The 27,633-nt window shown below is 36.5% G+C and overlaps 4 protein-coding genes across 5 annotated transcripts; 2 read left to right on the top strand and 2 right to left on the bottom strand.

Annotated features, from left to right (window-relative positions):
* The first annotated feature begins 46 nt into the window (after positions 1-46).
* On the top strand, positions 47-1,582 carry LOC116286444 (alpha-ketoglutarate dehydrogenase component 4). 2 transcript variants are annotated; one of them, XM_031692957.2, is made up of 4 exons: positions 47-261; positions 362-570; positions 911-978; positions 1,292-1,582. In XM_031692957.2, the coding sequence occupies exons 1-4, from the start codon at positions 150-152 to the stop codon at positions 1,332-1,334; spliced, it is 432 nt and encodes a 143-aa protein (XP_031548817.1). In that variant the 5' UTR covers positions 47-149; the 3' UTR covers positions 1,335-1,582. The 2 variants fall into 2 exon arrangements, with proteins under 2 accessions (XP_031548817.1, XP_031548820.1); XM_031692960.2 differs by lacking the exon at positions 911-978 and having other exon boundaries at positions 73-261.
* LOC148913593 (RAB6A-GEF complex partner protein 2-like) lies at positions 1,550-8,476 on the bottom strand. Its single transcript, XM_089033480.1, has 7 exons — positions 7,908-8,476; positions 7,727-7,810; positions 6,366-6,515; positions 5,664-5,801; positions 4,823-4,950; positions 4,264-4,447; positions 1,550-3,622 (listed from the first exon to the last, which is right to left on the bottom strand). The coding sequence occupies exons 1-7, from the start codon at positions 8,200-8,202 to the stop codon at positions 3,387-3,389; spliced, it is 1,215 nt and encodes a 404-aa protein (XP_088889606.1). The 5' UTR covers positions 8,203-8,476; the 3' UTR covers positions 1,550-3,386.
* Positions 8,477-10,127: 1,651 nt separating this feature from the next.
* Positions 10,128-11,385, top strand: LOC148913592 (histone H3.3). Its single transcript, XM_089033477.1, has one exon. The coding sequence runs from the start codon at positions 10,217-10,219 to the stop codon at positions 10,625-10,627; it is 411 nt and encodes a 136-aa protein (XP_088889603.1). The 5' UTR covers positions 10,128-10,216; the 3' UTR covers positions 10,628-11,385.
* Positions 11,386-14,831: 3,446 nt separating this feature from the next.
* On the bottom strand, positions 14,832-27,347 carry LOC116291606 (non-lysosomal glucosylceramidase-like). The gene is made up of 20 exons (XM_089033479.1): positions 27,134-27,347; positions 26,949-27,037; positions 24,179-24,294; positions 23,582-23,623; positions 22,258-22,452; positions 21,568-21,771; positions 21,189-21,365; positions 20,750-20,861; positions 20,490-20,643; positions 20,004-20,129; positions 19,530-19,681; positions 19,063-19,167; positions 18,634-18,741; positions 18,284-18,435; positions 17,853-17,959; positions 17,524-17,666; positions 16,459-16,577; positions 15,640-15,753; positions 15,486-15,563; positions 14,832-15,228 (listed from the first exon to the last, which is right to left on the bottom strand). Exons 1-20 carry the CDS (start codon positions 27,298-27,300, stop codon positions 15,004-15,006), a joined length of 2,685 nt encoding a protein of 894 aa, XP_088889605.1. The 5' UTR covers positions 27,301-27,347; the 3' UTR covers positions 14,832-15,003.
* Positions 27,348-27,633: the final 286 nt, after the last annotated feature.

Here is a 27,633-nt window from a genome sequence, read left to right as displayed (position 1 = left end):
AAATTCACAAAAAAATATATTTAAAAAATCAAATGGTAATATCTTTACACTTCTATTTGTGTTGATATTTTGTTATTTATATAAAAAAGAAAAATTCGGGTTTCATAACCTGGACTGACCGGACTGACCTGCCTAACGATCGAGATTGCATGCGATCAAAGCGAACCGACTTTTTCAAAATGGCGTCCACAGGTCGACAAATACTACGAAGACACAACCAGCTTATAAAATTCCCAAATCGAATAAGAATACACAAAAATCGTAAGTACACAGCTCCCATAGTCTTAGCTTAGTTTCTAATGTTATGTTAATGAAATTCTCGTTAAAACAATGGTTGAATGCGTAAATGTACTAATTTCAGCGTCACCAAACAACAGCACACCAGAGATTTCGTCAACGATAGCCGAATTCAGTAAGCGTCTTCCACATTTAAAACCTTTAAACCCAACATCGGCTTTTGTTTCTGAAAATAAAAGCTTGCCAACTGTTGATGATGCTGTACTATTTGAAAGTTTACCTCAAAGATACAGACGGCGAACCATATCAAGGGAGGAGATGGAGTATATCGAGGTACGTTTCATTTTAATATCTTTTACTTTGTTACTATATTTGGACAACAGTCTTTGAGATTATTATAGATGAATATATAATGACGGTGTCAACCACACTTCTAGAGATTATGTATTTTTGATCAATAAGCGAAAAATATTACTATAATTTAGTAAAAGCAATGATCCCCAGACCATCTTTACCCTTGAGAATTTTAATCCCCCCTCCATGGGCAGGTATGGATATACCCTTGGAAATAGCCAGCATACCCTCCTTGGAGTCTCCCTACCCCATGGAAACTGCAGGTATGAATATTTCCTGGAACTACACATTTCACATACAACTCCCCCTCCATGGGCAGGTACGGATATACCCTGGAAATAGCCAGCATACCCTCCTTGGAGTCTCCCTACCACATGGAAACTGCAGGTATGAATATTTCCTGGAACTACTCATTTCACATACAACTCTCCTCAGAGCCACCCAGTCGCTTCACTTGTCTTATTGATCTCACGCTATGGTTAATGGGAAGGATTTAGAGAGTACTCGGTGCATCAAGGGAAGGACGGGAAAAAAGCCTTCCCAAAGCCACCGCGCGCATTAAAAAAGCATGAAAAAGCATGAGTCACGACTAGCTACGAGTCTGGAGCCTCCCCTTTAGCCCTACTGCATTGGAATTCTCCCATCCCCACCCTTCAGGGAGGTATTCACAATTTACTCAAAAAATTATAATTCTTTGCAGAGAGGAGGCCCTGAATAACATTGAAGACAACTTGACCTTTTGAAAATGTATTTACAAATGATAAGTTGTATGCAGGACATATGGACATTAATTAGTTTTTGCTTTTGAGGATCTCACGAGAATTTGCAGCTTTAAGTCTGGTCAAGAAATGAACTAAATGTTGGAATTGGTTACATTATGAATGGACAAATTATGAATGCATTATTTTATGAAATGCATAATGTACTGAGCTGTAATAGAAATCATATATTTGAAACATTTTCCAAAAATAAAACCATTTTTAATAATGAATAGTCTTCACCTGTTTAATAAATTTCTATTCTTCATTATATTTGTTTTCACTCTTTGTAATCACATGTTAAATGCAAGGGCATAAAATAACGGCCAGACATCAGACAATGTCCAGCCATAGCTGGGACTTGTTGGCCATGGGTTAAAGCTTTGCCTTGCCTGTCACTTTGACCAGTGATGTTTAGCCAGAAATAAGGTATGACTGAGCTAAAACTAATTTGGCCTGTGATCATGACTGGTGACTGATTGGCCATTATTTTAAGCCCTGAATGCTAGGAGAGCATTGAAGCAAGTCACACCAGGTAAGCGCAACTAACACTTCCAAGACATATCCGAAACTAGCAGTCCACAACTATTTTCGCAAAGACCTTACTAAGGGATGTCTGCATAGAAAGATGTCTGCTTATAGGAGGCTATGGGAGTTTGAGATATCTTAAAAGCTAGTATTTTGTATATTAAATAACAAGAACATTTAGTATTTTAGTAATATATAATCCTATATCATATTTTCAGTTAGAAATGGTTCAAGCCATTTATAAAGGATCTCTTGACGATGAAACAAGACCCCCATATGGTTATAATTAAGAAATATAAATGTGTGCATGTCTCTACTACGGTATAAGCACAATTTGGGAGCTGTAGAGCACTAGAGAAGCAAGCTTAGGAACATGAGGCATAGCCGAGTGTTTCTCTTGCTATTCAAGTGCTCTACAGCTCCCAAAGTGTTTATATCCATCCGGTACCTAGACATAAGCAGCCATCTTATATAGCTTTTATAAAACATTTTTGAACGATTTTGCTTGATCGTGTCTCAGTCCTCTCATATAAACAAGGTAGCCAGCCAATCAGCATGCGAATAATATCTCAAATATTTTATAAATTAAAATATAAAAATGTTACATACACTTTGATGTCCACGTACCTAGAAAAGTTACTGGGGTTCCTAATATCACACAATTAACTGGGTTGCTTAATTCCCTAGTCTGTTTTTGCTGCATTCCAGGACTACAAAACGGCTGATCAATGGTCAGACAAATAACCAGCCATTTTGGACTAATCAACATGTGACCAGTCAATGTGGCAACCAGTCAAGAGAACTGCCCAAAGAGGCAACAATGGCCATTGACCAGCTGTTTTCGAAAGCCTAGTCTCTTACGCAAACGTCCTTAGGGTCTGTCCCACAACATTTAAGAGACCTTTTGGATGTCTGTGTAGGAGGCGATCTTGAGACCTGCCATTAGGTAAAAATGTCTTGCTTGATGGCAGAGAAAAACAAATATTGAGAGACAGCTAACACAGTCTGAGATTGTCTTAGCTGTGGGAATAATTTATTTATGCTCTAATTATCCTATATAATATTATGTATGAAAACTAGTTAGATGATACTTTGCCAGTGAGTATGCTGCCTTGCAGATCGTTGTCTTTGTAAATGATTTATGACAATAGCCAACTTTTGATATTTTGGTTGCATGTGTGATCAAGCACAAAACAATCTGAGCAAATGCTTCAGGGAAACTAAAGAATAATCACAATTTAAAAATACTGTTTCTCCCAGAGCCTTGACTCCAAATGGTTTGTGCTTGATCATGGCCATTCAACCAGAATATTGGAAGTTGAATTGGTTATTATGTTGAAAGGCACTTCCTGAAATAGGTCTTGCTCTTCATAAGATAGTAACCATAGTGACTATTTTGACTTGAAACATGAGTATCGAGAATGGTGTAGTTGGCAGACGTTATAAGCAGAATGAAGATGAGATATACCCAGCTATATGCGTGCTCCATGTATCTAAACTGATATAATACTAAAACATCATTGAATTTGAAGTCCTTATCATAGAAATTGAAGATGCTTGTAGTGGATTTGTTGCTAGTAATTTGACTGGGAAATCCCAAGTCATTATTTCAGTCTCTATGTCTGCAGGCCCTTGCCATGTTGCAGTGTCTAATTGAGGATATGTTGATTGAAGAGGACTTGCTCCAGCAGGAAGAACACCACTTGCAAGTACAAACTCAAAATGAAGTCTCCATTTTAGACAAACTGAAAAAAATGAATAAATCTTTTTTATCTATTCACAGAAGGCTTTTTTTGTACCTTCCATACACACTCCTTACTACATTTGAATTTTCTATATACAAGACTCTCAACTCAACTTTTAAAGGGAGTAAAAGAAAAGAATGAAGAAATGGACAGAAAGAAAGAAGGTAAGGAAGGAAGGAAGGAAGAAAGAAAGAAAGAAAGAAAGCCATGCCATGTGAGTAAAGTCGTTTAATGATTCTTGCCTGTGCTTCGAGAATTTGAGTTCTCATGAAAAGGTGGCATGCACTGCTACAGTGTTGACTTTCACTGTCTTTTTACAGTGCTGTCTTTCACTGCTGTGTAGTTGCCAGCTGAGCCATGTATGTGAGTTGAGTTTGTTTGAGTGTTGTTCTCTCCTTTCCCATGAGGGTTTTTTTCAGTTATACTCAGATTTTTCCCCCTCCATAAGTCTGAATTATCATGTGAGTTGAGTGTTGTGTGTTGTAAATAATGAATGTAGTGGTTGTGCATGTGGAACAAACCTCATGGAAGAGCCTTTTGCGTGGAGTGATAGTTGTAAAATATAAGTCATATGTAAGTTTCTGGTGCAAAGCCTCTATACTACCTGAATGGCAAATGGGTTTCATTTGGTGGCAGCTTACCTAAATCTGATTCAAATTCTGGACATACTGTAACAGGAACAGGTAGAACAAGATGTGTCTTTTTGGCATGCAAGCAGTACTCCTGAACAGAGCAGTAAGATGTGTATATTGCTCCTGAATTCTTACAGTGGGGTGGTCGATATTCTTCTGGAATGTGTTCTTCGCTTTGAAGAGTTACTGTATACTGGGAAGTAAAAAAACAAATTGCAAGAAAAATACATAATCAATTGGCACAGGGCTGGAAAAATGTATATCACAAAGTTTATCTACAGCCTTCTGAAAAGCAACTATGTTTGAAACTAATACTGCAATTTTCTATATTCTGCGAACTCTATAGTTACAAGGCTGCACAATGAAAATAATTTGTTTTTTTGCTGCTGTCAATCAAAAATAATAAGTTGGTACCTTTTACTGGATTGACAGCAGTGAAAAACCGAGTTCACAACGAGCCATTGGAATGTCTGAGTTTGCAGAATATTGAAAAACTGCAGTAATTCATTGGCTGCTTGATTGCTTTAATGTGGCATGAAAAGGAGTGCGATCATTCCAGTGTTCTTACCTTTACACAAGGAATAAGGGTATCAGTGAAATCAAATGAACCAACAATTTCTTCTCCTATTCGATATGCTGATTTAAAAAGACAGAATTTTCCTACATGTCCTTTATTGCTTACAATATTATACACATCTGAAATATAACAAAAACATAATAAGACAAAAAATATATAATAAACCATCAAATACCAGTTGTAAGCCTTTGGCTTATCTATTTTATAAGCGCTTTTTTAATAGGTTAAATAGGGGGGCTTATATTCGAGGAATGGAAGGATTAAAATCAAAAGAGAAAAGAGTTTGGGAAGTAAAGGAAATGGTTATTTCTTTATCTTATTTTTGACATCATCACAATGGGATACTAAAGGTGGACTTGTATCCCACGCTCCCTCAGAGCCTCCTTTTCTTGATTTCTAATCCAGTGGGAGGGGAAGGGGAAGTAGAAGCAAAAAATTAAAAAAACATCTAAAGATTTTTCGTTGTTTTTTGTGATTGGATGGTGCCTAAGAATGTTTGATTCTTTTGTTTCTTCAGAGAGCTGTGATTAGATAGTTATGAAAACATGCCAAAAAAACCTTGAAGTGTTCATGGTTCAAGTGCCTGCACTGTAGAAGCTTTCTCAGAGCCTGCAATTTTAGTCTAGTCACAACTCATTTCTTGAATTTTGGGTTGCATCAAATTTGCAACGGTCTTAGTTTTCTTCTGGTAGGCTATCTTTAAGCCATAGCTTATTAGCCATGGTTCTTTTTTGTTCTTGGTACATGCCTGGCCACCCAGTAGTCTTCTGATGTCCCCAAACAACATTGCACTATAAGAATCATGTCAGCTAGAGTTTGAAATGTTACTTACGAGAGTTTCTCTTCGAAGTAACTGCAGTTAAATAATCAACTGCTATATCTAAAAGTGAATTATTATTTGCTTTGTTTTCTAAAAATGGGTTGGAAGTCTGTTCTGGTAAACCAAAGAAATTTTCTGTTTCAGTTAAACCTGAAAAGATAAGAAAATGAAAATGGTCTATTGAATTTATCTAACCAAGATTTATTGTCAGAGCCTGAACAAGAAACCATGCATGCTCCCTGCAATGCAAATAAAGGGAGCAACTATACAACATGCTTTTAACTTCTGCATTAGTTAATTAAGCTGTTAGTAACTTCACAATAGTGTTTCTTTATATGTGCTATCCATTGTATGAGCTCCCTGTGTTAAACCTTTGGCAACAATGGAAGTTGTCACATGAAAGTAATTCTAGATAATGTTACTGCAGTTAGCCACACCCTCTCCTCCCTAAAATTCCTACGGCAGTGCATACCAGTAGACAACCTGTGTTTCTGCACTTAAGCGCTCTTTTAATAGCATGGGCTGCCTGTGATAAATGTTTGGTAACATTCAAAGACAAGTCACAAGGGGGTAAATTTTCATGTTGCCCCACCCTTCCCTCCCTAAAATATACACTAGGATGCATACTTGTCTGTGGTTGGCTAAACGTTTTCAATGAGACAAAGTAAACTTTTCTCGTAAAAAATGTAGATTTTATGACAAATTTTTATTTACCTCGCACAGTCAAAACACGAAGTGGAAGTCTGAGTAGCTTGAATTGTGAGTTAACACGACTGGTTCCAAGTGTAACTTTATAAGAATACTTGACGGCATATCCTTTGAATGAAGGTGGTCCATCAGCTGGTATAATCTCACTGTATAAAACTAAAAAAATGAAAACAGGATTTAATGATGTGTTTTATTTCCACCTCTGCCCCTCCCTCCCTCTGTCCCACTTTTAGCCATATTCTATGCTTAATTGTAACCATATATATTCAAAATAATTGTTTTTAAATGTTAAGTTTTATTATGTGAGAGCACACAGCACTTTTGCACACTTTCTATTTTGTCAATCATGTCCAAAATAATGGTTGCTCTAATTTGTCTATGAATTCTCAAAATTACTTTGGATGCAAGGTTAACTTGGACTTACAAAAGAAATGCCACAAATTTGATATAAAAAAAAAGTGATATCTTTTGGAGTTCCATGTTAGTCTCACATCAAGATAGTTTTGAGAAGGGTCCATTAGCTGACTGAAAGAAATCCTTTACTATAATGCAATCTTATTAACTTTTCCACTTTCTGATGAAAAACTATATGAAAATTTTCAGTAATTTTTAAAAGCTTTTAAAATCAGAATCATTCAGTCCAAAAATTATTTAAAATAATAAAAGGCAATCTTATTCAACCCTTTAAAATAGTTTGAAAAACCTGATACCCAAATTTACAGTGGGAATGATTATTGAAAAACAGAACGAATCCATCTAAAAAAACATAATTAATTCGATTGAACAAATGCAAAGCTCTTTTTATTTACATAATGAAATAAATAAATAGAGTAATAGGGAACCAAACGTGAAATTGTTTTAGTAATATCAGCTGTTTTTTAAAAGAAAAGAAACTTTCAAACTCCTTCAAATATAGCCAAAACATCCACAAAATGAGACAAATTTTCAGGCAAGATTCAAGAGTTCTTGGCTCTGTTGGTGATACGTCATCGGAGAGCAAGAATTTCATTCAGAACCAATGCGTTTATAAATAAAAGAATAGTTACCCCAATTAGTTATTAAATTACTATCTTATCTATTTCTGGAGAAAAAGCAACTAAATATCAAAATAGCTTTTCAGAATAGTGGATAATTTTAGTACAGAAGAGAAGTTTTGGAGTAAGTTTTTATCACTTCCGTTGATCAGGAGAAGTGATCATTTTGTTAAATACACATGAATAATTTACTGTGAACTTGTTTATATTTGTAGAAAATCCTCTTTTTGTTTCTTTTATTTTCACAATTATATAAAAATAGAACGTTATCAGCTGTTATGCGGACAAAGCTGAGTATACTATGCTATGTATAAAACGCAAACATTGACTCACAAGTTCGAGATTCGCCAGGTGCGAGCTCTAAGTCGCAAAACAAGATCTTTGGTTGTGTGTCCATTAAGCACTGCCCTTGTTCACCTTGTAAAACAAAATCAAGACAAAAATTTTAACATGTAAAAAGATTTGAGGTAGCTAGATAGGAAATTTAATGATTAATGTTTTAGAGTGTTCGAACCTCTCGATGGTGCAAAACTTGTGCTGGATTTTAGCACCACTGGAGACGTGAGATCGACTGTCGAAGTATCATTTTTCTGTGGGATGACAATACGGCTACTATTCACTGAACATTGACAGTGTATTTGCACGCTTGCCCAAGCGAGACGCTCCACTTTAGGCTCCTTTTTCTCTTCCTTAGAGTTTTTCAGAGCAGTTGAATCCTCGTTGACATTCGTGAAAATAATTTCACATTGTAACGTTTCCCCCGCGAGGTAAACAGCGCTTCGCACCATCCGCGCTTTAACCTCGATCATGGCATTAGAAATCTGTAAAGGGAGCTTGCCTTCTTAGGTTATACATTCTCGTAGCCGCTTGTGAATTAGATCAAGAGGAAGGCGTTAAAAAATTGATGAGAATTGTTGCTGAAGTTCCCATAGCGGCTTCGTATCCGCCATCTTGAAAGCCTCAGGGTAAAGACGCTGACCAAGATATCTGGCTCAGACAACAGGTAGCCCAGTCCATGAACCAATACGCCCACTTGTCTTTGGGGTGTTGGCTCGTGCACCCCTTCTGACTAATCTAGCTTAGAATTAATAAACATTAATGATTCAACACTGATGATAAGGTGTATACCCTTAATTAGTTCCCCCTCTTAATTACAGCTGCCCTCCCCCCATCTCAACATTCCCTTTTATTCTCTCATCAAACGACAAAGCCAGGTGCACCAAAGATTTTGCATGTTGATAGTCATTCCCCTACATTTTGCTGTTTTCATGTATCATGCCACATGTCACACATATCCCTGTACCACCTTGCAAGATCTCCCCTCATCTAAAACACGTGCAGGTTACTGGAGAACTGAATGAGGTGAAGTGCACTTTACTAATGAAAAATATCAAATTACCCACCCCCCAAGTCTGAAACAGCTGTTGTGCTGCTTTATAAAACAAAGCCATCAAAAATTATGGACCTCAGTAACCATAGTTACTACAGTGATTTTAGCAAAATCTAAAAAAAGACTATGAATTTAAGGTTATAAAATATTTTATTTATTCTATTTGTTCATAATCTTTTTATTTTAAACTTAACAGCCTCTCACTTGAATTGGAATGATATTTTCGAAAATTTAATGGGACTGCAAATAGCAGTCAACCCTAGCTGTTGTATTTTGGTGTGAGGGAGCTGTGAGTATATTATGATGATCTGAAATAATTTACATTTTATCCAGATGTACCACTTTTTCAAACACTACCAAATTAACTTATCAAGGGGAAAAGCACTTAATGAGTCATAGGTATAGTCATCCATATGGCTTTACACATCTAGATTAATAAAATCGTCATGGATGGATAAATGTGATACAATTCAATAGTCCAAATCAGTATGAAATTTCAGCTACTAGTGATCATCAAAAGAGCTTGCAAAATTAATATATGATAACTTTTTATGTTTCCATTTATCATGACTTACTCTTCATAATTTGACTTGGATTACAATAATATTGTGAATGATATAAAAAAGAATTTCAGGTAATTTATGCATTTTTTTTTCCAAGACAAATTTAATATATTTGCTTGAAATTTTGTGGAGTAAGCAGTAAGCTGGTTTAAATGATACTTTCACCACGTGTTGCTGCTACCACAACTGCTGAAGGAAAATGGCTTTTAAATATTTAGCTTGTAATATTTAAGTCATCTGTGAACTTTAAATCGTAAAATTCTTTTGCACAGTTTTCCAGCAACTCAAAAACTTCTGCGTAAAAATGTTGAATTATATATGCTAGTTGTGTAGATTAATCAAATGCCTTTACTTTAGCTTACCATTATCATTTCGGAAGGTTATTTCGAATAACTTTGCAATTTTAAATGTAAGCATTTTACATTTCAAACAAAGTAAGCTTTCATGGCCAGTGAAGGGATTTTCAGTCAAAAACCTTTGCTTCTTACATATTGTTTCTTAAGATAACTGTAGTATTTAGTCTTATGAGTATTTCCTAAACGTGCAAGTGATCTAGATGCTTTAAAATTTGAAAAATTAGAGAAAGAACTAAAGAAATAAAATCAGAAGCTGAATTCATTTCAGTCACAGAATGAATGATCGAGCTTGACGTTCATTTCGGATCAAAATTCACCAATCAGATTAGCGGAAAATTTCGAATTGACCAATCAGGTATCGTGAAAGTGCACCAATAGGCGTGTAGCTTTCGTCATATAAATTTATATCACGTTGGCATCAAATATACTAATTTATTTTTAACCAAAACTTCGAAGGCAGGAGCATTTCCTTGATTCTACAAGGTTTAAACTTTTTACAAAATTTTGAAGAAGAATGGCTCGTACGAAGCAGACAGCACGTAAGTCAACCGGAGGAAAGGCACCACGAAAACAATTGGCCACCAAAGCAGCAAGAAAGAGCGCTCCATCGACAGGAGGAGTCAAAAAACCTCATCGTTACAGGCCAGGAACAGTCGCTCTTCGTGAGATTCGTCGTTATCAGAAGTCAACCGAACTGTTGATCAGAAAATTACCGTTCCAGCGTCTGGTCAGAGAAATCGCACAGGACTTTAAGACAGATCTACGCTTCCAGAGTGCTGCTATTGGGGCCTTACAAGAAGCGGCCGAAGCTTATTTGGTTGGGTTATTTGAAGACACAAATCTCTGCGCCATCCACGCCAAGCGAGTAACGATTATGCCAAAGGACATTCAACTCGCCAGAAGAATCCGAGGAGAACGTGCTTAGAAACATCTACACCTAAAAAACTGTTTTTTAGTATAGTGACTTTAATTTATCTGTTATATTGAAAACTAACCTGGAGCCGTTTGTATATTACGAGAATTAAAAAGGAGCGCCAAAATGGAAAATACTTAACGATGCTATTTGAATGGCCGTTGATCTTGGAAGATTTTTCTACTATTTTTTCGCTTATACTTACACAAACCTTCCTGAAATCTAAAATTGGTCGACGCCTTTCTATTAAGTTAATGTTAAAAATGAAAAACTTTTGATTTTTGTATAGTTGTTTAAAAGAGCAACGATTTTAGAACTTTTTTTTCTGGTATAGGAAGTTCCAATATGGCGTCGCCCAAGTCTTTGTTTGAATCATCTACAAAGAACGCGTTGGTGAGTCTTCTGTTGAATTTCCACCAACTTCGGCGTCAAAACTGTATATCAGCATTTTTTTATGTTCTATTATGTTATTTTTTCAGATCCATGCATGAACTTTTAAGTTTTCTACTTTGAATCTTTAAATTTCACAACTAGATAAACGAAAACTAAGAATATAACTGCGTGCTTGTATAAATCACACACTGTAGCTTATAATCGTCATTTTATCTATAGAGACCAAGTAATTTAACAATGTATAGTAAAAATCAAGATACTTGGAATAACACTAGTGTAATATTCAACTAAACTGAAAATGTACCATATTTATCATGTATACACAACATTTTTTAAACTATTAAAACAAGGAGTCAAATCCTAAGTTTTAACAGAAATCTTGTGGTTCTTACTGAATGCATAAATTAGGGGTATATTTATAATCATGTGTAGTTAAAAAGTTCATAGTATTTCAATTTCTGCTTGAGTTTCTAATTTATTATATTCCTGTTTTCATAGGAACAGGAATATATGAAGGGGTTAAACCGTTTAAAGGGGAATTTAAAAATCTAGTGCTGGAAGCAAAGTGAAAACCTCGGTTTCAGAACTAGTAATTAATATGCAAATTTTCTTTCCTATGTTTGGCATACAAGGTGGTTCAAGGTTGTCTTTGTAAAGTAAATATTGTCAAATATAACAGTAGGAAAACATGAAGTCTAATTAAATTTTCAGCATGAAGTTGAGGTAAGTAATTCCTCTATAGTCACTGATTTAGTAATTTTTTTTAGTTTATGAAAATTTGATAATGTACCACAGGTAACCCAAACAGGTTTTTTTTAAACAATGAAAGTAAATTATGTCAAAATGAAATAACGGATAAATGCATTATTGAATTGTTATTTTCATTTAATCATAAACATTCGGTTGCATAAAAATGCCTAGAATATTGAATGCATTTTTTCTGAGCTCTAAATAAAAATTTTGTAAGACTAAGTGGTGAAACAAGGTGGTATGTAACCTCAAAGTATCAGGGCTAAGTCCCGAACAGCAATCAGCTTGTTTTTCCTTTTTTTCATATAGTGTCAGGGCAAGTCTAAAACATCTGAAACACTTCCTCATGATGACTGAAACGTCTGGAATATGGAAACAGGGGGACCAAGGATTCTTTTCAGGGAGGGGTGCCCTGTTTTGAATGGAAGAATTTTACGGCAACCTTATGACCACCTTACATCTTAACATGTGAAAGTAAAAAGGGAACTTTGTGGGCTTGAGAGGGTGCACCCCACCCCCTGGATCTGCCTTTGAGAAATATTAGCTAAGACAAAACTGAAACTACCAGCTCCACCAAACTAACTAGTTTTGGCGGCATGAGATACAAATCTGATTGACACAAGCATCGTTTTGCTTCCGCATATACATTTTCAATTAAAAAGTGACACAAAATCAAATCTTTAAAAAGTATCTGTTTGGCTTGAAATAAAACTGGTGCGCAGCAGAGAGCATAGCTAAAACTATCCAGCCAGGCAGGGGCATGTCCGAGATTCTACTCACAGGATTCCCAACTCTAGCCATATGGAAGACTCAAGCAGGCACCCTAGGAACCCTCTCAGGCCTGTCGCTAGGGGTGGGTGGTGGGTGCACATGATATGAGTATGAAATAATTTTAAGTGCTATTTTAGTTTTTCAAGAAATGGCATAATTTTGGTAGAAAAACGAACCTCCCCTTTCAAGGTCCTAGCAACAGGCCTACCTCTGGATGTATGCCCTAGTTTGGAACATTACTAATATATGATTATCATAATATTGGATTGCAATGATTACTGGTACCTTGATTCAAACTCTTCCCATGATCAACAGACCATACCAGACCAGTCACATTTGTAAACAGGATTGTGGTCACACTTTTGAAAGAAAATGAATGAGTACGCTTTTCAAGCTTTGTGTAATATGCAAGCTTGAAGCATAAATTACTGAATGACAAAATAATAATCATGATGATAATAATGATGATGACAAATTATATAATTTTTACTTAATTTTAAGAATTATAATAAAGAATATGATACTTTTTGAACTCATGAATATATTTCTTTATTTGCAAAACTGTAAGACAAATAATAAAGTCTAAATAAAGTCATAGACATATTTGTATTTTCTATAAATTAGAAAATTTGGATCAAGTAACTTTTAAATGTATTTTTTGTAGTCCTTGTAATATTCATATACTACCAGTTTTGGAACATTCTTTATCAGATTCACACAGAATATGCAAGAGTTTATGATAAATAACTATTGAATAGGTATTAAATAGAGGATATTACATGGGCGCGCGGAGATACGAAATTTATCTTCAAGTGTTGAAAAGATCTCTCACAAGTGAGCGCAGCGAACGAGTGAGAGATTTTCAACACGAGAAGATAAATTTCGTATCTCCAAGCGGCCATGTAATCTGTTTATTATATAATTATCAATGAAGTATGTTTTGGCCTTTTCAGGCAATTCTTTCCTTGTATTTTTGAATAGCCATCGCTATGGTGTTATTTTCACACGTGAAAATAACATGTTATTTTCACGTGTGAAGATATCAATTTTTCGAAATAGAGAAAAATAGATATTTCATTGGTAATTATATAATAAATAAATATATTATTTGAAAAACAAAAGTTCTATTGTCAATCATTTCAAGGCAAGAAAATATCTATTATATCCTAAGAAATCTAAATATATTTTCATGTATATAATAATATTTCATTTGACAATTTAATATACAGCTAAAAAAAATTGTTAATGTGACAGTATAAACTCAATCCCATTTTAATCAATGTGGACTAGATCAATTGTAATTAAAACAATAACACCTTGTGACCCCTTGCCACAAGTGCCTTTATGTAATAGAATATTTCACCTCAAACGATAAACAAGTATTTTCTAAAAATGGTACCAATAAGTTAGATGTGAACTGCAATAAATAGATTCCACTTCAAAATCATAAAGAAATCAGTCAATATTCAATTACAATCTTATTCATATAAAAAAAGTCATTGAAAATCTCAGTTCAATTGATTTTTAACATTCCACCTTATCCCATCCAATTCCATCTATCCCCTAATTAAAAATGAAATAGATCGTTTTCTCAAGGTTGCATGCACATCCAAATTTAAGGAACTTGACGTGCCACAATAACAGAACAGGAGCTTTATAATGAGAATTATCATACATTTCTACAAATTTTTTCGATAAGAATTCATAAAAGTGATTATTCTCCTCTTTAAATATAAAACTAGCTTCTCAATTTTACTGAATTTGCATTTTTCAATTTTGGGGCCCATCAAGTTGAAGGCGCATGCAACCTTGAAAAAAACGATCTACTGAAATTTATAGTTAAAAAATTCCAGGCTCATTAATTCTTATGCCCATTTTTCTATCCCATCCTATTATGGTCAAATTTTTTCAAAATAATTCTGATTTCCAGATTAACTAAATAAAGAGCAAAGAGCAAAAGAGTCTTTTGAAAGAACCCCTATTAAAAGTGCAGCTCGTTCCACTTCAGCCCATCAATCAATCCACCCCTGCCAATTGATTCAAAATTAATGAGACTAATAACTTATGATTTATAAAAGACATGACTAACCTGGGTATGAAATACACCAGCAGGTGCATTTGCAAAGTCCTGAGCCCTACCAGTATTGCTAGTTAGACTCCTAGAATGAATCTTATGATACGATACAAAATAGTACTTAGAGTATAAACCAGTGCCTTTAAGGCTTCAATTCTGAGTTGATTTTTGAATATGAAATGAAAACCAAGTAACCCCCCCCCCCCCCCCCCCCCACATTTTGAGCAACATGCCAAGACTTCCTCTGATAACATATATTTTGGTAAATATGGCTGGCAGGTTTCCCCATTTTTTCGCTTGTGTTCCACCCCTAAGATAAATATCGCACCATCTCCAAGATGCTGTAAAATAGCTCAATAATAAATAAAGCCAATATTAGCCAATAGCTATATGAATGTGATTAAGTCATGCTGAAGATTGCAACATCCTTTGATGGTTCTTTCTTCTTACTTTTCTTGTTCAGTGCCCACTGCATGGCCCAGATACTCAGAGGCCGCATGTATCCAAGTGACCTGTAGTTGCCATTGGCAACAATAGCTTCTGGTGTCTGGAAACCCATGCCCAGTCTTTCAAAGCAGGTGTTGTATATTCCACTTGCCGTCTTGAAGCCCTCTTCAACCATACCCTGTAACATCCAGAAAAGACAACATTAAAAATACAGGAAAACCTGTTACATGTTGAAACTTATAGCTGAAACTTGTGTGCAAAGGCATTTTGAGACAATTTTCACGGAGGTGTTACACCTTGTAGAAGGTTTGAAATTGATTGATAACATTTTTTACTTTCTTTAGGAGATGAAAAAACGTCACAACCTAACAATTTTTCAAAGACTAAATTATTATCAGGGGGATGGGAGGGTGAAGGCAATTTTTGTCTACATACCTCTTGAATCATGGAAGCACCGAGAGCATATGTTACTCCAGTCCAAACCTCCTCTGCTTGAAGACTACTCGTATCCAACTGATGTAAGAAAGAATATTAAGTCATAAACATTGCGTGTTACTTGCTGCGGACGTTTAACACAAGCTAAAAATACCTGTCCATTAGGTCGCATGCCATTCACAGCACCCATTGTTCCTTCTTGAAATTTCATGACATTGTTTTCGAAGATGGTACGTAAAACACTAGTCACGTGTTCTAACGGAAATACCTGTGGTTAGGTAAACACGGAATATGTTATATTGGTGAACGTTTATTGAAGAAAGCAAATATAATGCGCCTGTCTTATGCGCCTGTGTTTTAAAGCATGCAGAGATTTGCAAATCACAAGAGAAGTGAGAAGCACGATTAGTATCGGAGATTTTTTTTTACTTTTTTTATAAAGCATAAATTACATCACCCATTATATTTTGAATCATAGATACAAATGACAAAATTGAAAGTGCGCACACGTGCTGTGTGCTCTCATAAAGCAGGCGCAGCTAACCAATCAGAAAGCAAGATTTATAACTGTTATTTAAAAAATCCCAATATGTCATAAAATATCTAGAATAATAAAATACATAATATATCAGACGATGCAAATTTTCGCGCCGAATGTCGAGAACGAAGTTGCAGGTTTGCGCATGCGCTAGAAACCATTTCTATGAAATGAATTAGCATTATATAGTTGTGCTGGAGAAAACGAAAACGCACGCATGTGCTGTGTGCAGCACGCAAGGGTTGAAACAACACTCGAGACGTGTTAATGAGAAGCACGACAAGTAACCATTACAAAATACAAATTAGAATAGCCGTATTTAGGACACAAACGAAGAAACAGAAAGTGCGCGCGCGTGCTGTGTGCTCTAATAATGCACGCGCTCTCAACCAATCAGAACGCGAGAATCATGAAAAATTATTTTAAAGGACTTACCTCATCTCCAGCACGCTGTGCAAGATCACAGGCATGTAGGTACCACTGACCTGCTAACTGGTCAGCCATGATACTGTTATGGTACCTATGATCACTGCTATCATAGTTATAGTACACACCTTGGTTCAAATATACAACAGAGTGACATTAATATCGATATTGTGGACGGGTGTCTTGCGCGTCATTAGAGACCTTTAGCACGACGTTCTTGCTAGGTACCGCAAACCTCAAACTGCAGTTCGACGTCGGGCGTTTTCCTTCAAACTTTCGACATTTATCAAGGCATCATAACGAAGTCGTTAAGTTGAAAGAGCCGCCATATTGAATTTCAATGATGTTGAGTGTTTATCTGTTTGCGGGCGTGTTTCTGGGCCTGATCCCTGGTTGTTAGCGGTAAACCTGATGCTAAAGGTCTCTAATATCTGCATAGGGACAGCACGCCACGGTGACGATAAGACATTAAAGCCATTAAAATCCCACAACGAAAGGTTTTTGGTTATCTTTTGAAAACATCAGGGTTTGCATGGTCAAAGCAGAGGAAAGAAAAATCTGTACAGTGAGTTTTTCTAAAGCCACAGGAAATTCACTACGTACAGTTTTATAAAGTGAGATATAGCGATGCGACGTTTCAGGCCTTCTTACAGTTCTTCCCCATCACACGCGGGAAACCATGCAATTTGCCGTCGCGACAAAATAGGGTTTTCGTGGATGTCAATTAAAGTGTTTCTATGACATTACTGGAAAACACAAAGTTTCCAAAGTGCACGTGGCTTCTTTAGTGTCATGGAAACGCGCTTGACCACCATCTAAACCTTATTCGAATTGTTGCAAAGAGTAGAGATTTTCTACTTCATGCAACAATAAAAATTTGTTGCGCGCTGAGTGATAATACGTTTTTCCTGCAACTTTCAACGCAACAATGTCGCGCGACAAGTTGCGCGATTTTGTTACCCGTATTACCGCACACGCAAATCTTCCTGACGCCCCGGCCGGGAGTCAAAGGGAAGATTTTTTTAAGACAACGCTGAGCCATGTGCCTAACGTCTTTATCAAGCTGCTTCTTACCATTCCATAGCTTCTTAATGTAGGCCTCCTTGCCTCTCTTCAGTATGTCCATGTACTTGTCCCGATCCTCTGGATAGTCAAGTATGGTAGCAATCTCAGCCATTACACGTAAGGCAGCCAACCAAAGACCACCGCAGTAAGCACTGAAAATCAATACAATCGACAGAGGCTATAAGAAGCAAGGCTAACATACGATTCTGGATTTTACTAAGTAATAATTATAACAACTATAAAACTTCCTAGTTTTTAAGCTTAATATTTCAGAAATTTCGAAAAATTTCTTCAGTTCAGTGCGCGCGTCGAATTAGCGAATACTTTTATTGGTCTACCTTGGTCCACTAACAGGCCAGGCATCGTAGGTCTGGTCAGCTAGCCCTGAATTTTCTATCAGTCCATCACCATCCCGATCATACGTCATGGACTTGGTCATTACAGTCTAACAAATAGTAAAATAACATTTACTTTGAGAAAAATATCATTTTTGGGTGGTGGTGAGTCCTATCGACCTCAACGACGTTAAAAGTCTAAGCAAGTGCTTTCAACCCCCATATATCTGAAACTTTATGCTGCAACGTTACCTTGGTAACAGGTCACGTGCCTTGCTATTCGTAAGTTCCTCCCCCCCCCCCCCCCCCCCTACAGATATTTCAAGTTTCATCAACGTTGCCTTTGTTACAGGCCACATGTCTTGCAATTTGCAAATATCTTCCTCACCGTCCCCACAAACATATACACATATTTCATATTTCATTAACGTTACCTTGGTAACAGGCCACATGTCTTGCAAGTAATACACATCATGCGTAGCTACATAATCTCTGTAGACCTGAAGAACGAACTTCAGGTTCAGATCCTTCCACTTGGAGGTGTCGTGAATGTGGTAGGCGTTCACTCGGTCCCAGGGATCCTCGTCTGTACGAAATAACAAAGAAGCTCAAAGAACATTCAATTGATGGTTTGCACTAGTCTCTTACGAAGCCGCTATAAGTGCCATCACGTTGCGTGACGACACTAAGAGCGGCTGTGTAGGAGACTAGGTTTGTACGCAATACGATCCCAAGAGAATCAAATGACAAACACATGCTTCTAAAAAATATGGGGTTCTCTTACCTGGATCACCGATATCATGAGGGACGCAACCAGGGACTTTCCTCGTGCAGTAGTGTCCATTCATCATGGTCATCCACACCTGGCTGTCCGTCTGATTCACGGTTTGCGCTGCAAGTTGAATTAAACAAAGTCTTCAGGTGACGTCACTCTCAGTTGGACCAATCAAAACGCGTGAAATAGTCATTCCAAGATCGAGGGGGAAACTGGGTCGAGTTAGCATTGCAGTGCATTGTGGGACCGTTTTAGGGGAGATTTGAGTTTGAGTTTGCCGCAAGCACGGCACGCCTGAAAAGCAGTGTAACTGAGTCGTTTACCGTGCATAAATAAAGTTAATTCAATTCAATTCGATTCAATTCATCATGCATTGCAATGCCAATTAGATCCAGTTTTTTTCCTCGACCACGGAATGGCTAATATCATAAGGCTTACCCAAGTCATACTGAAGGCTTAGTTGTAGCTTAGGCCAAAGCATGGTCAATGCAAAAGATGCATAGAAATGTACATCATAGGTGTTATACATTCTGTACTCGTGACCTGAAAGGAATTGATTACACATTGGATTCTAGTCTCACAGGATAGCTGGGACGCAGAGAATGATCCACTGTTATCCCAAGTGCGGTGAATGTAGTATTTTCGGGCGGAGAGGAACACAGTTTTACATTTTGGATAAAAAAAGGCTTTCAACATAAGCCTATACGAAATACAAAATCTAGCCCCTCCTGACCCACCCTTCTCTCCACCCTCCCAGTAAGAACGAGAGATAACATGACAAGAAAAACACGGCAATAAATGAGGTCAAGTATTTCAGCTTTTTTTTTCTAGGATGAACAGACTCGTCTCAGCTGATCACGTGACTGTTGCACGTGATCGTATCCAAACCCAAAAAAGTATATTACCTTCCAAGTAAGCGAAGCGACCAAACTTTTTAATGATTTCAGGGATTGCCTTGGTTGATGATTCCTGTTTAACATCAAGCCACAATGTGCCGCCATCCGCCACGAAGTAGAGCTCGTTAAAGAGAGCAGACTTGTACCAGCTTGGAAGTGAACTAAAAGGAGAGAATAAGACATGAAAACCAATTAATAGACCGAATCCACTTCAGCGTAACGTTTTATCCATTTCAGACCACGTCACTCTCTTGAGAATAAGATTCTTTGTTTGAGTTGTATCCATATTCATGCGTCTTCTCGTGCGCGACCAATAAACAAAGAAATGATACTCTAGGGAATGACACCTGGTCTGAAATAGGGAAACAGTGGATTAGGCCTATTATCATGCGCAATGCTGGCGATAACTCGATTTGTCCAGGAGCGCCCTCCATCCTTTGCGACCCAGATAACCTCAATGTGAATTTTTATTAATTGACTTACTCATCTTGTAAAATGGGGTTCTGCCAGGCCTCAATCTTGGCTTCCCAGTCTGGATAGTTGATGAGGGCATGGCTACATAGGGCAGGACCGGCGTTCCCATGGTGACCAAAGAAACGGGTATAAAATCTAAAAAACAGGGTAAAGATGGGATAGACGTTAATTAAAAAAAACTTAGCTTCTTTCCTTTTCTTATGATGAAACTCAGTTCTCTTGTGTTACAGGAAAGAAAGGAATGGCACTAAAGGAAAGCTTTTCGCCAATAAAAAATGAAATATATTCTTTTAAAAGTGAGGGTTTATAGGTCGTTGTTTTGTTTACAGGAGAGCAGAATGCTGTCCGGGCACGGCACAGCACAGAACTGTACCTTTGTCCACTAGTAACTTAATGATCATTGCAATTTAGTTTGTTCGCGTTACTCCGGCACGGAATCACTCTTCTGTATATCATTCTATGCTAGTGGCAAAGAAGCTTGGCATGTGATATTACCTATAGTGTTTCTTCCCGGTGGTCCCAAAGGTAATTGTCGGCATGTCCCACGCCAAACAGAATTCCAGTTCTGATTTGGACTTGGCTGGGACTGTAGTGGTGGCCGTAACAGCAGCGCATAACGATTGGTCTGCACGTGACCGCACGCTCGGTTCTGAAATAAATGACACCATACACTGAAATGAATCGATAAACAGGGTCGTGTTTATAGCTAATAATATTGATGGATGCATGGATGCATGCATGCAAGGATGGCATACCTGTAGATGAGCTCAGTTTACCATCATCCATCAAGTCTTCCCATACTCTTCTGCACGGAGTACGGGAATCAAACGATGATTTCGTGGTAACAGTGACGATAGATTTACCAGCCTAAAAATGATATTAGATATTATTGAGTGAAAAATATTGTCACTATTAATTATTTGTTCCCTAAGTTTTAGCTTTTGCTTTACAAGATAAATTTTTGTCCAAAATGTCCCCATAATGCAGCAAATATTATAATTGATTTTTGGAAATCCTCTTGCCAACCTAAAATTGTCTACTGAACTAAAACAAGCAAAGTGGTCACCCTGTGCCATACCAAGACAATGAACTAAGAGAAGGAATATCTGGTATTCTTGCTTGTAACCATCATAGGCACCGTTTGATGCTATTTTTAGAATTATATCATTTGCCGTCGCTTTCTCTTGACCATACCTTACGTTTGGCCTTGGCTGCTATAGCTAGTGTGTATGGCTGACTTCTGTGTTTATGATGAAGGAGAACGCCTGTGACATCGCACGTCGTTGACAGCTCACTTGGTTTGGCATCTTCGTGTTTTCTAGGATTCAGTGGACTCTTTCCCGAGGAATTTGGTGTTGTCACGTGATTGGTCTTACAAAAACAAAGGAATAAATAGCGTCATCAATAACGTTTACGAAAAAGTTTCGTGCAAGTAACCGAAGCCTATATTGGAATCCCTGTGGTTTTGGCGGGAATTTGCGAGAGTTCTTAGATTTGAGGGGGCATCTGAAAATGCATAAAAAAGGCAGCAAGTTCTCCATTTTGTGTGATAAAATGCAGCATATATACGTACCTGTGGATTCTTATCATTCTTGGTTTCCAGATGAACTTTACAGTGAACTCCTTTAGAGCTGAAAGGTTCGTTATAGTGTCCAGAGGATGTGTCGTTCGGATTACCGTCGCCATTCTGAAATGAAAGCATAATGGCGACCTCTACTTCTTCATCGTTGTTGTTCTCTATTGTCCAAATGAATACTCCTACTGGTAGACTTGTATCCTATGTGGCAATAAATAGGTGTGCAGGTTAGAGTACAAATGGGGAAAATCCTTAACAAATGGGGAAATCGCACAGTGAATGACGAGATGAATTGCACTATATCAATGTAAGTAATACTGCAGTTTTGAGTTCTCTGTTGCTCAGGGTTAGCCTCGATTTTGCGTAGAATATTCATGTGTTCTAGTCAAGGCCCGTGGAATTTCAAAGTGCATGTATATTGTTGAAGATGTGTATTCTTACACTGATACGAGGCTAAGCCCAAGTAAATGAGTCTGTAATCAAGGAAGACAGCGGTAAATCTGGAACTCTAAGTCTATTGTACTGTGTTATTACTATTTTCATTATCATTCGCTATCATCATCATCATCATCATTACCATCATCATCATCATCATCACCATCATCATTTTCATTGTCATCATCATCATTATCATCATCATTGCCATTGCCATCGCCATCATCATCATCATTATAGTTCCCTACATACCTTATAATCATGTGGAAATACAGGAGAAACCTGCCGACAGATCAACCTGATGTTCTGACCAGGTAGATTATAGACTGTCCAGGCACGGGGGTATAGCGCATGATATACAGCATTGGAACCATTGAACCCCCAATTCCATCCTTGTAGGCTGCGCCCGCACATCACACCATTTGGACGGTTGGGTGACAGTACTGCCTGTAATGTACGTGGAAGCAGAAACAGAAAACTTGAAACAGCTAAAGGTATGTTAACTAAGATACAATAGACCTCTTTGCCTTGGGCATAATGTTTTCTCATTTCAGACCACGTCATTCTCTTGAGAATAAGATTTCTTGTTTGAGTTGTATCCATATTCCTGGGACTTTTCATGCATAACCTGCACATAAGAAATGATACTCTAGGGAATGACATGTGGTCTGAAATGGGACAACATTGCGCCCAAGCTAAAGAGGTCTATTCAACAGCCCAGATTATTATTGAAAGTACATCAAAGTTCAGACCATGTGTCATTCCCTAAGTTTGATTTCCTTGTTTAACAGTTGTGCATCATCATGAATATTCGTTGTGAAATGTGATCGAACAAGAAAACATTTTCTCACTGGACTCTGAAGATCACTTCCCCTCAGGTTGTTGGAATGTCAGTCACCACCAACAACAGTCTTTCTCAAGACTACACTCACCCGGACGATCACATTTCACAACAAACTTCAACACCTGGGTTCAAACCATTTACTCTTATATCATGAATATTGATATAACTCAAAAGAAGGGAATGGCATCTGGTCTGTAATGGGCAAGCATTACACTCTGTCTAAAAGGATTTTTGAGAAAGAGGATCAAGGGGTAATTCATTTCGGAAAGCAGAGAAGCAGTATTTGTTAAGAATAAAAATTTAAAAACATAGATTCATCAGGTATTAAAAACCCGACAAACACTATGTTTGACACAGGTATTCAGACTCAAGCAAAGGGGGAAGTGGTGGGGAGGGGGGGGCAGTTCGTATGTGAAAAATGATTAAAGAAAAATGATGAAAAAGATATCATTAAATAGCATAAAATAAATAAATATTAAGGCAGTGGTTGATTGGAACAGTTGAGCGTACGAGACGTATATGAGAGTATTTTGGATATGTATCGTAGATAGGTAGTAATGATACAGTAAACGATAAAGTACATCGTACAATGTATATTGAGTTAAGAATAAAAGTGTTTCGAGTGAAGGCAACGTTACGAAACATGAGCTCATGCGTCGCGGCAGTGTGGTAGGGGAATCACTGAAATGACTATAAGTTCCACATTTCCATTGTTTTCAAATTTTACTGTACCTGATATGTGGTTCTTCCCTTCATTCGTACACAAACTGTAAACTGTAAATGATAGGAGTTAGGAAATTAGTACTTGCTACTTTTTTTACTTATTCATTTTTTGTGCTGTGAAAAAAAATTTTTATTCAGCAAAGTCAAAATTTCTCATTATTTTAAATTCTATAGTACCGAATCTTTTACTTTCTGCTCATATGAAAAGATAGTGTACTTTTAAGTACACTAAAATAAAAATAATAAAAAATAAATAAATAATAAAATAAATGAATAATAAAATAAAATAAAATAAATTGGGTTAATGGAACATAGGTTTCTTCAGTTTGTTTGTAAATTATGTAAACGTAGGTTAGATAACTGCTTGATTTAAGGGGATTATAGTGTCAGTCATAAACTGTTAGTGCAAATGGCCTATATATTGCGGCATATATCATGACTTGCAATGTATACATAGCAGCAAATGCCTTGATGAGAAAGCAAAACAATCGTAATGCGCAATTTAAGTTCAAATGTTTGCATAACATCTTCTATTACAGCAGCCTTTTCAAGCAGTTTCTTTTGGTTCATGATTGCATAAATCAATATTGTGATGTCATTTTCTACCTGGTTAGCTTCTACGTAATCATATGAGTACATTCCAGGCTTCAGTTGCCATCTATTAAACTCTCCTTTCCATCCACGCCCTATTGTGCCACACCCTATACCTCCGAGGGGTACTCCTGCATAACAATTAAGTAATCCAAATCAGTAATGAACATAGTTCTTGAACAAAGAATTAAAAACTAAGATATTATTTCCTTTCAAGACAGTCCCTATCCTAACCCCCATGTACGCACGCCTCTAGTATGTTTGACTTTAATTCATCCTACCATTCAATTATTCAGTTAGTCATTCACTTTTTCGTTCATAAAGTTTTATTTAAAACCAAGCTTTCAGCAACTATAAAGCAACATAAGGTTTGTGAAAGTGGTTAATGTATGGTCATATTCATATCATACATTAATCTTTATAGTTCTGTCAAAATAAGCCTGAGACGAATAGATTACAAGAGGATTATAAGCATTTGTTTTGTCCATCAACTTCTTCCTTTTTGCTTTCAGCCTCACTTGACAATGAATTTTGAATAGTTGTAACTTTTTAAAGAAAGAATGTGGTGAAAAACTCTGAAATGTTTTTCTATCTTGGGCATCGGAATGAGTAATATATTTAAAACTAGGCACTAAAAGCTCTATCAATCAAAATTAAAAACTGCTTGATGTTAACATTTAAAAATTGTTGACCAATCACAAAGAGAATAGGGAATTATGTTTTGTTCATCGTTAAGTAAGTGGTAAATTATTTTTAATCTACCCTCATACAAGTGGTATAGATGTTTTGTACAATGCTACCTATCAATCTGTTTAGCTTCTTTCTACCAGACATATGTATTACGTAGATTTCTATCACCCCATGGACTGGCTCACTGACTCACCTGGCCTATATAGAATTGATATATATACATGTTACAATCTGTGTGGATCAATATCAAAGCCTTTATTCATTTTAGCCTTTATTATCTTCAAGTTGATGCCACATTTTTTTAGACTTGCGTCAATACAATTTTACCCTGGCTTTGGTCTGATAATATCGCAAACCTGGTCTAGTCACCAGGAAACTCAAAGCTATGGGACTATTAACCTTTTTCAAACTTTATCACGCTGCCCTTCAGAGTAACATCATTGATGCAATGATTGTGTTTTTATTTAATCTTCTATTATTTCAAAACTTCATGAAAACCCTGGAGTGCTCTCCGGATGGGTAGTTAATGATCTCCTATATTATTTCTAATCAAAACTTGTAATGAAAACTCAGATGAGCTAAAAATGTAAAGGCCAACCTACCACACTTTCTTCTCAATCAATATGATAAATTTTATTGGACTGCACATGAGAGCAAAATTTTTTTTTTTTTTAATATTCAGAATAAAGTAAAGGGAATTTTTTTTTCATGCCAAACCTTCCTCCCCAAATACTCACACCTGTCCTTCCACTTGAAATAAATAATAAAAGATACCAATATAACCTATCATTCCAACCCCACATTCATCTAGTTACACAGTAATTATTATCATATTCTGTTTGCATGCTAAAAAAATGTTAAATCACTTGATTTCAATTTTTCAAAATACTACATGACACAGAAAAGTATAATATTCAATATATGTGTTCTTCAAATTATCATTATACTTATATGTAATGATACAAAACTCATAAAATCTAATAAAATTATTTATTATATGACCATGAATCTTAGAGCGTGGACACTAGCAAATCAAGCAATCTGATTGGATAGATCGCATCGCGGACTGGTCTAGATTCTCCAGTATTAACCGGTCCGATCGCATATTAATCTTACGGCGAAAACATTTTGTCCTTTTCAATGAAAAGTGATCATATAATAAAACTCTTATCAACCGAGCTTGGTCAGTCTGTACATTCCAACCTCGGTCAAGATTATCCCGTACAGACCGACCAAGCTCGGTTAATAAGATCTAAAACTGGATAATAAAATCTAAGCAAGTCAAAATATTTTTTTGCCATTTACAAATCTGGTAATGGTACTAAATCTAAGTTTGACTCTGTTATCTGGTATCTTTTATATTTATTAACAATCCCATTTATTAATAATTATTAGCAATAGTGAATACTAATTTTAAAACTGGAAAAGCAATTTAAAAAAAACTAATTTTGATGGTATGTGGCATGTCTAAAAATAAACTGAAATCATGTGGATTATTTCTTTCCTTCCATTCTTTTCTAATTGATACCTAAAAGTTCAGCACGATTTTTATATAACGTTGCATAGCCCAACAGGTTTCAAAAACTGTTGTTTTACTTTAAGTAGGAAGAAAAGGAAAAAATCGAGCAATGAGAGAAAGCGAGAAAGAAAAAATATAATTTAGTTAAATATTAAGAACAAACCAAAACGGGGCGAGAATAAATTTGAAAAACCAAACTCTAAAAACTCAATTTACAGTTACAATTGAATCGAGTTCCTTTGTCAGGAATGATAAAAATATCCTTTGTAGAACATAAGAAGAAAAGATGTATAAGCCTAAGCATAGATTTAAAAAAAATTCTTAGAATGTTATTCCGAATGTTGCGTTGACATGTAGCTAATGAATGAATAAAAATAGGCTTCCGTTTTGAACAAAATTTTAACGAATTATAACTGTAAAGGTTACTCACAGTATGGGTTTTAAATAATAGGAAAGTTAAAGTCAATCTGAGTAGATTTGAACATACGTTCATAAGTCGAAGGAATAATATTATGCGTTACTTCACACTGTCAATAAATTAAGCGGCTTTTTTCCCACATATTTTTTATCCCTTACCGTAAACCTGTCGACAGGGATTTGTTGAGTAAGGATCGATGTAAGGCACTTCACCGTTTCTTTTCTTCTTAGTAGCATACTTCATAAACCTAAAAAACACGTATGTAGTCCATTAGAGACTTAAAATCATCTACAGTCAGTCGAATAAATATTTATTTCCGTTCAAGAAGATACTCTTGTTATACCTCCATCCGAGTCCAACTAGTTTTGGTATTTGAGTCCATCGAGGAAGATAACAGGCCTGGGGAGTGTGAGAATAGGTATTACTTAGATGAACTCGCCAGCCGTATTTGGGGAGAAAGCTTTGGTAGTCATCATCGCGATCTTTTTCTTCTTTTTCTTCGGACGCCATATTTTTTACGTGACTTGTTCTCCCCTGTAGTTGCTCCTCTAGATCTGTTGTTTTGTTGTGAGTGTTAAAAATTACCATAGTGAGCCTGCCGTGTTGACGGTCAGTGGTAGATTAAAGCGCTACTAATAGCCTAGTTTCTTTCTTTCTTTCTTTCTTTCTTTCTTTCTTTCTTTCTTTCTTTCTTTCTTTCTTGAAGCCAAGTTCAATGGAACCGATCAATCAAAAACTTTAACATAACAAATAACTTGTGTGTTGCGCCCAAAGTCCTTGCTAACTTCTGTTCAATTTTCTTGCGGAAGTAATTGCTATTGCTCATTCCGAGTTTGAGGGGAA

Source organism: Actinia tenebrosa, unplaced genomic scaffold (assembly GCF_029948245.1).
Source record: "Actinia tenebrosa isolate PJP-AT-01 unplaced genomic scaffold, QUT_ActTen_1.0 PGA_scaffold0__85_contigs__length_37466705, whole genome shotgun sequence".
NCBI lineage: Eukaryota > Metazoa > Cnidaria > Anthozoa > Actiniaria > Actiniidae > Actinia > Actinia tenebrosa.
The sequence above is the reverse complement of the archived record's forward strand: the minus strand, read 5'-3'. Positions and strand labels throughout refer to the sequence as shown.

Coding starts and splice junctions, on each gene's coding strand:
- LOC116286444 (XM_031692957.2), top strand. CDS start 150: ATGCGATCAAAGCGAACCGACTTTTTCAAAATGGCGTCCACAGGTCGA. Junction 571..910: donor AGGAGATGGAGTATATCGAG/GTACGTTTCATT, acceptor CTCCATGGGCAG/GTACGGATATACCCTGGAAA. Junction 979..1,291: donor CTACCACATGGAAACTGCAG/GTATGAATATTT, acceptor AATTCTTTGCAG/AGAGGAGGCCCTGAATAACA.
- LOC148913593 (XM_089033480.1), bottom strand. CDS start 8,202: ATGATCGAGGTTAAAGCGCGGATGGTGCGAAGCGCTGTTTACCTCGCG. Junction 6,516..7,726: donor ACCTGGCGAATCTCGAACTT/GTGAGTCAATGT, acceptor TCATTTTTTTAG/TTTTATACAGTGAGATTATA. Junction 4,951..5,663: donor TACTTCGAAGAGAAACTCTC/GTAAGTAACATT, acceptor GTTATATTTCAG/ATGTGTATAATATTGTAAGC.
- LOC148913592 (XM_089033477.1), top strand. CDS start 10,217: ATGGCTCGTACGAAGCAGACAGCACGTAAGTCAACCGGAGGAAAGGCA.
- LOC116291606 (XM_089033479.1), bottom strand. CDS start 27,300: ATGGCGTCCGAAGAAAAAGAAGAAAAAGATCGCGATGATGACTACCAA. Junction 22,453..23,581: donor AGGGAAGAACCACATATCAG/GTACAGTAAAAT, acceptor CGTACATTACAG/GCAGTACTGTCACCCAACCG. Junction 20,862..21,188: donor CAGCCAAGGCCAAACGTAAG/GTATGGTCAAGA, acceptor TATCATTTTTAG/GCTGGTAAATCTATCGTCAC.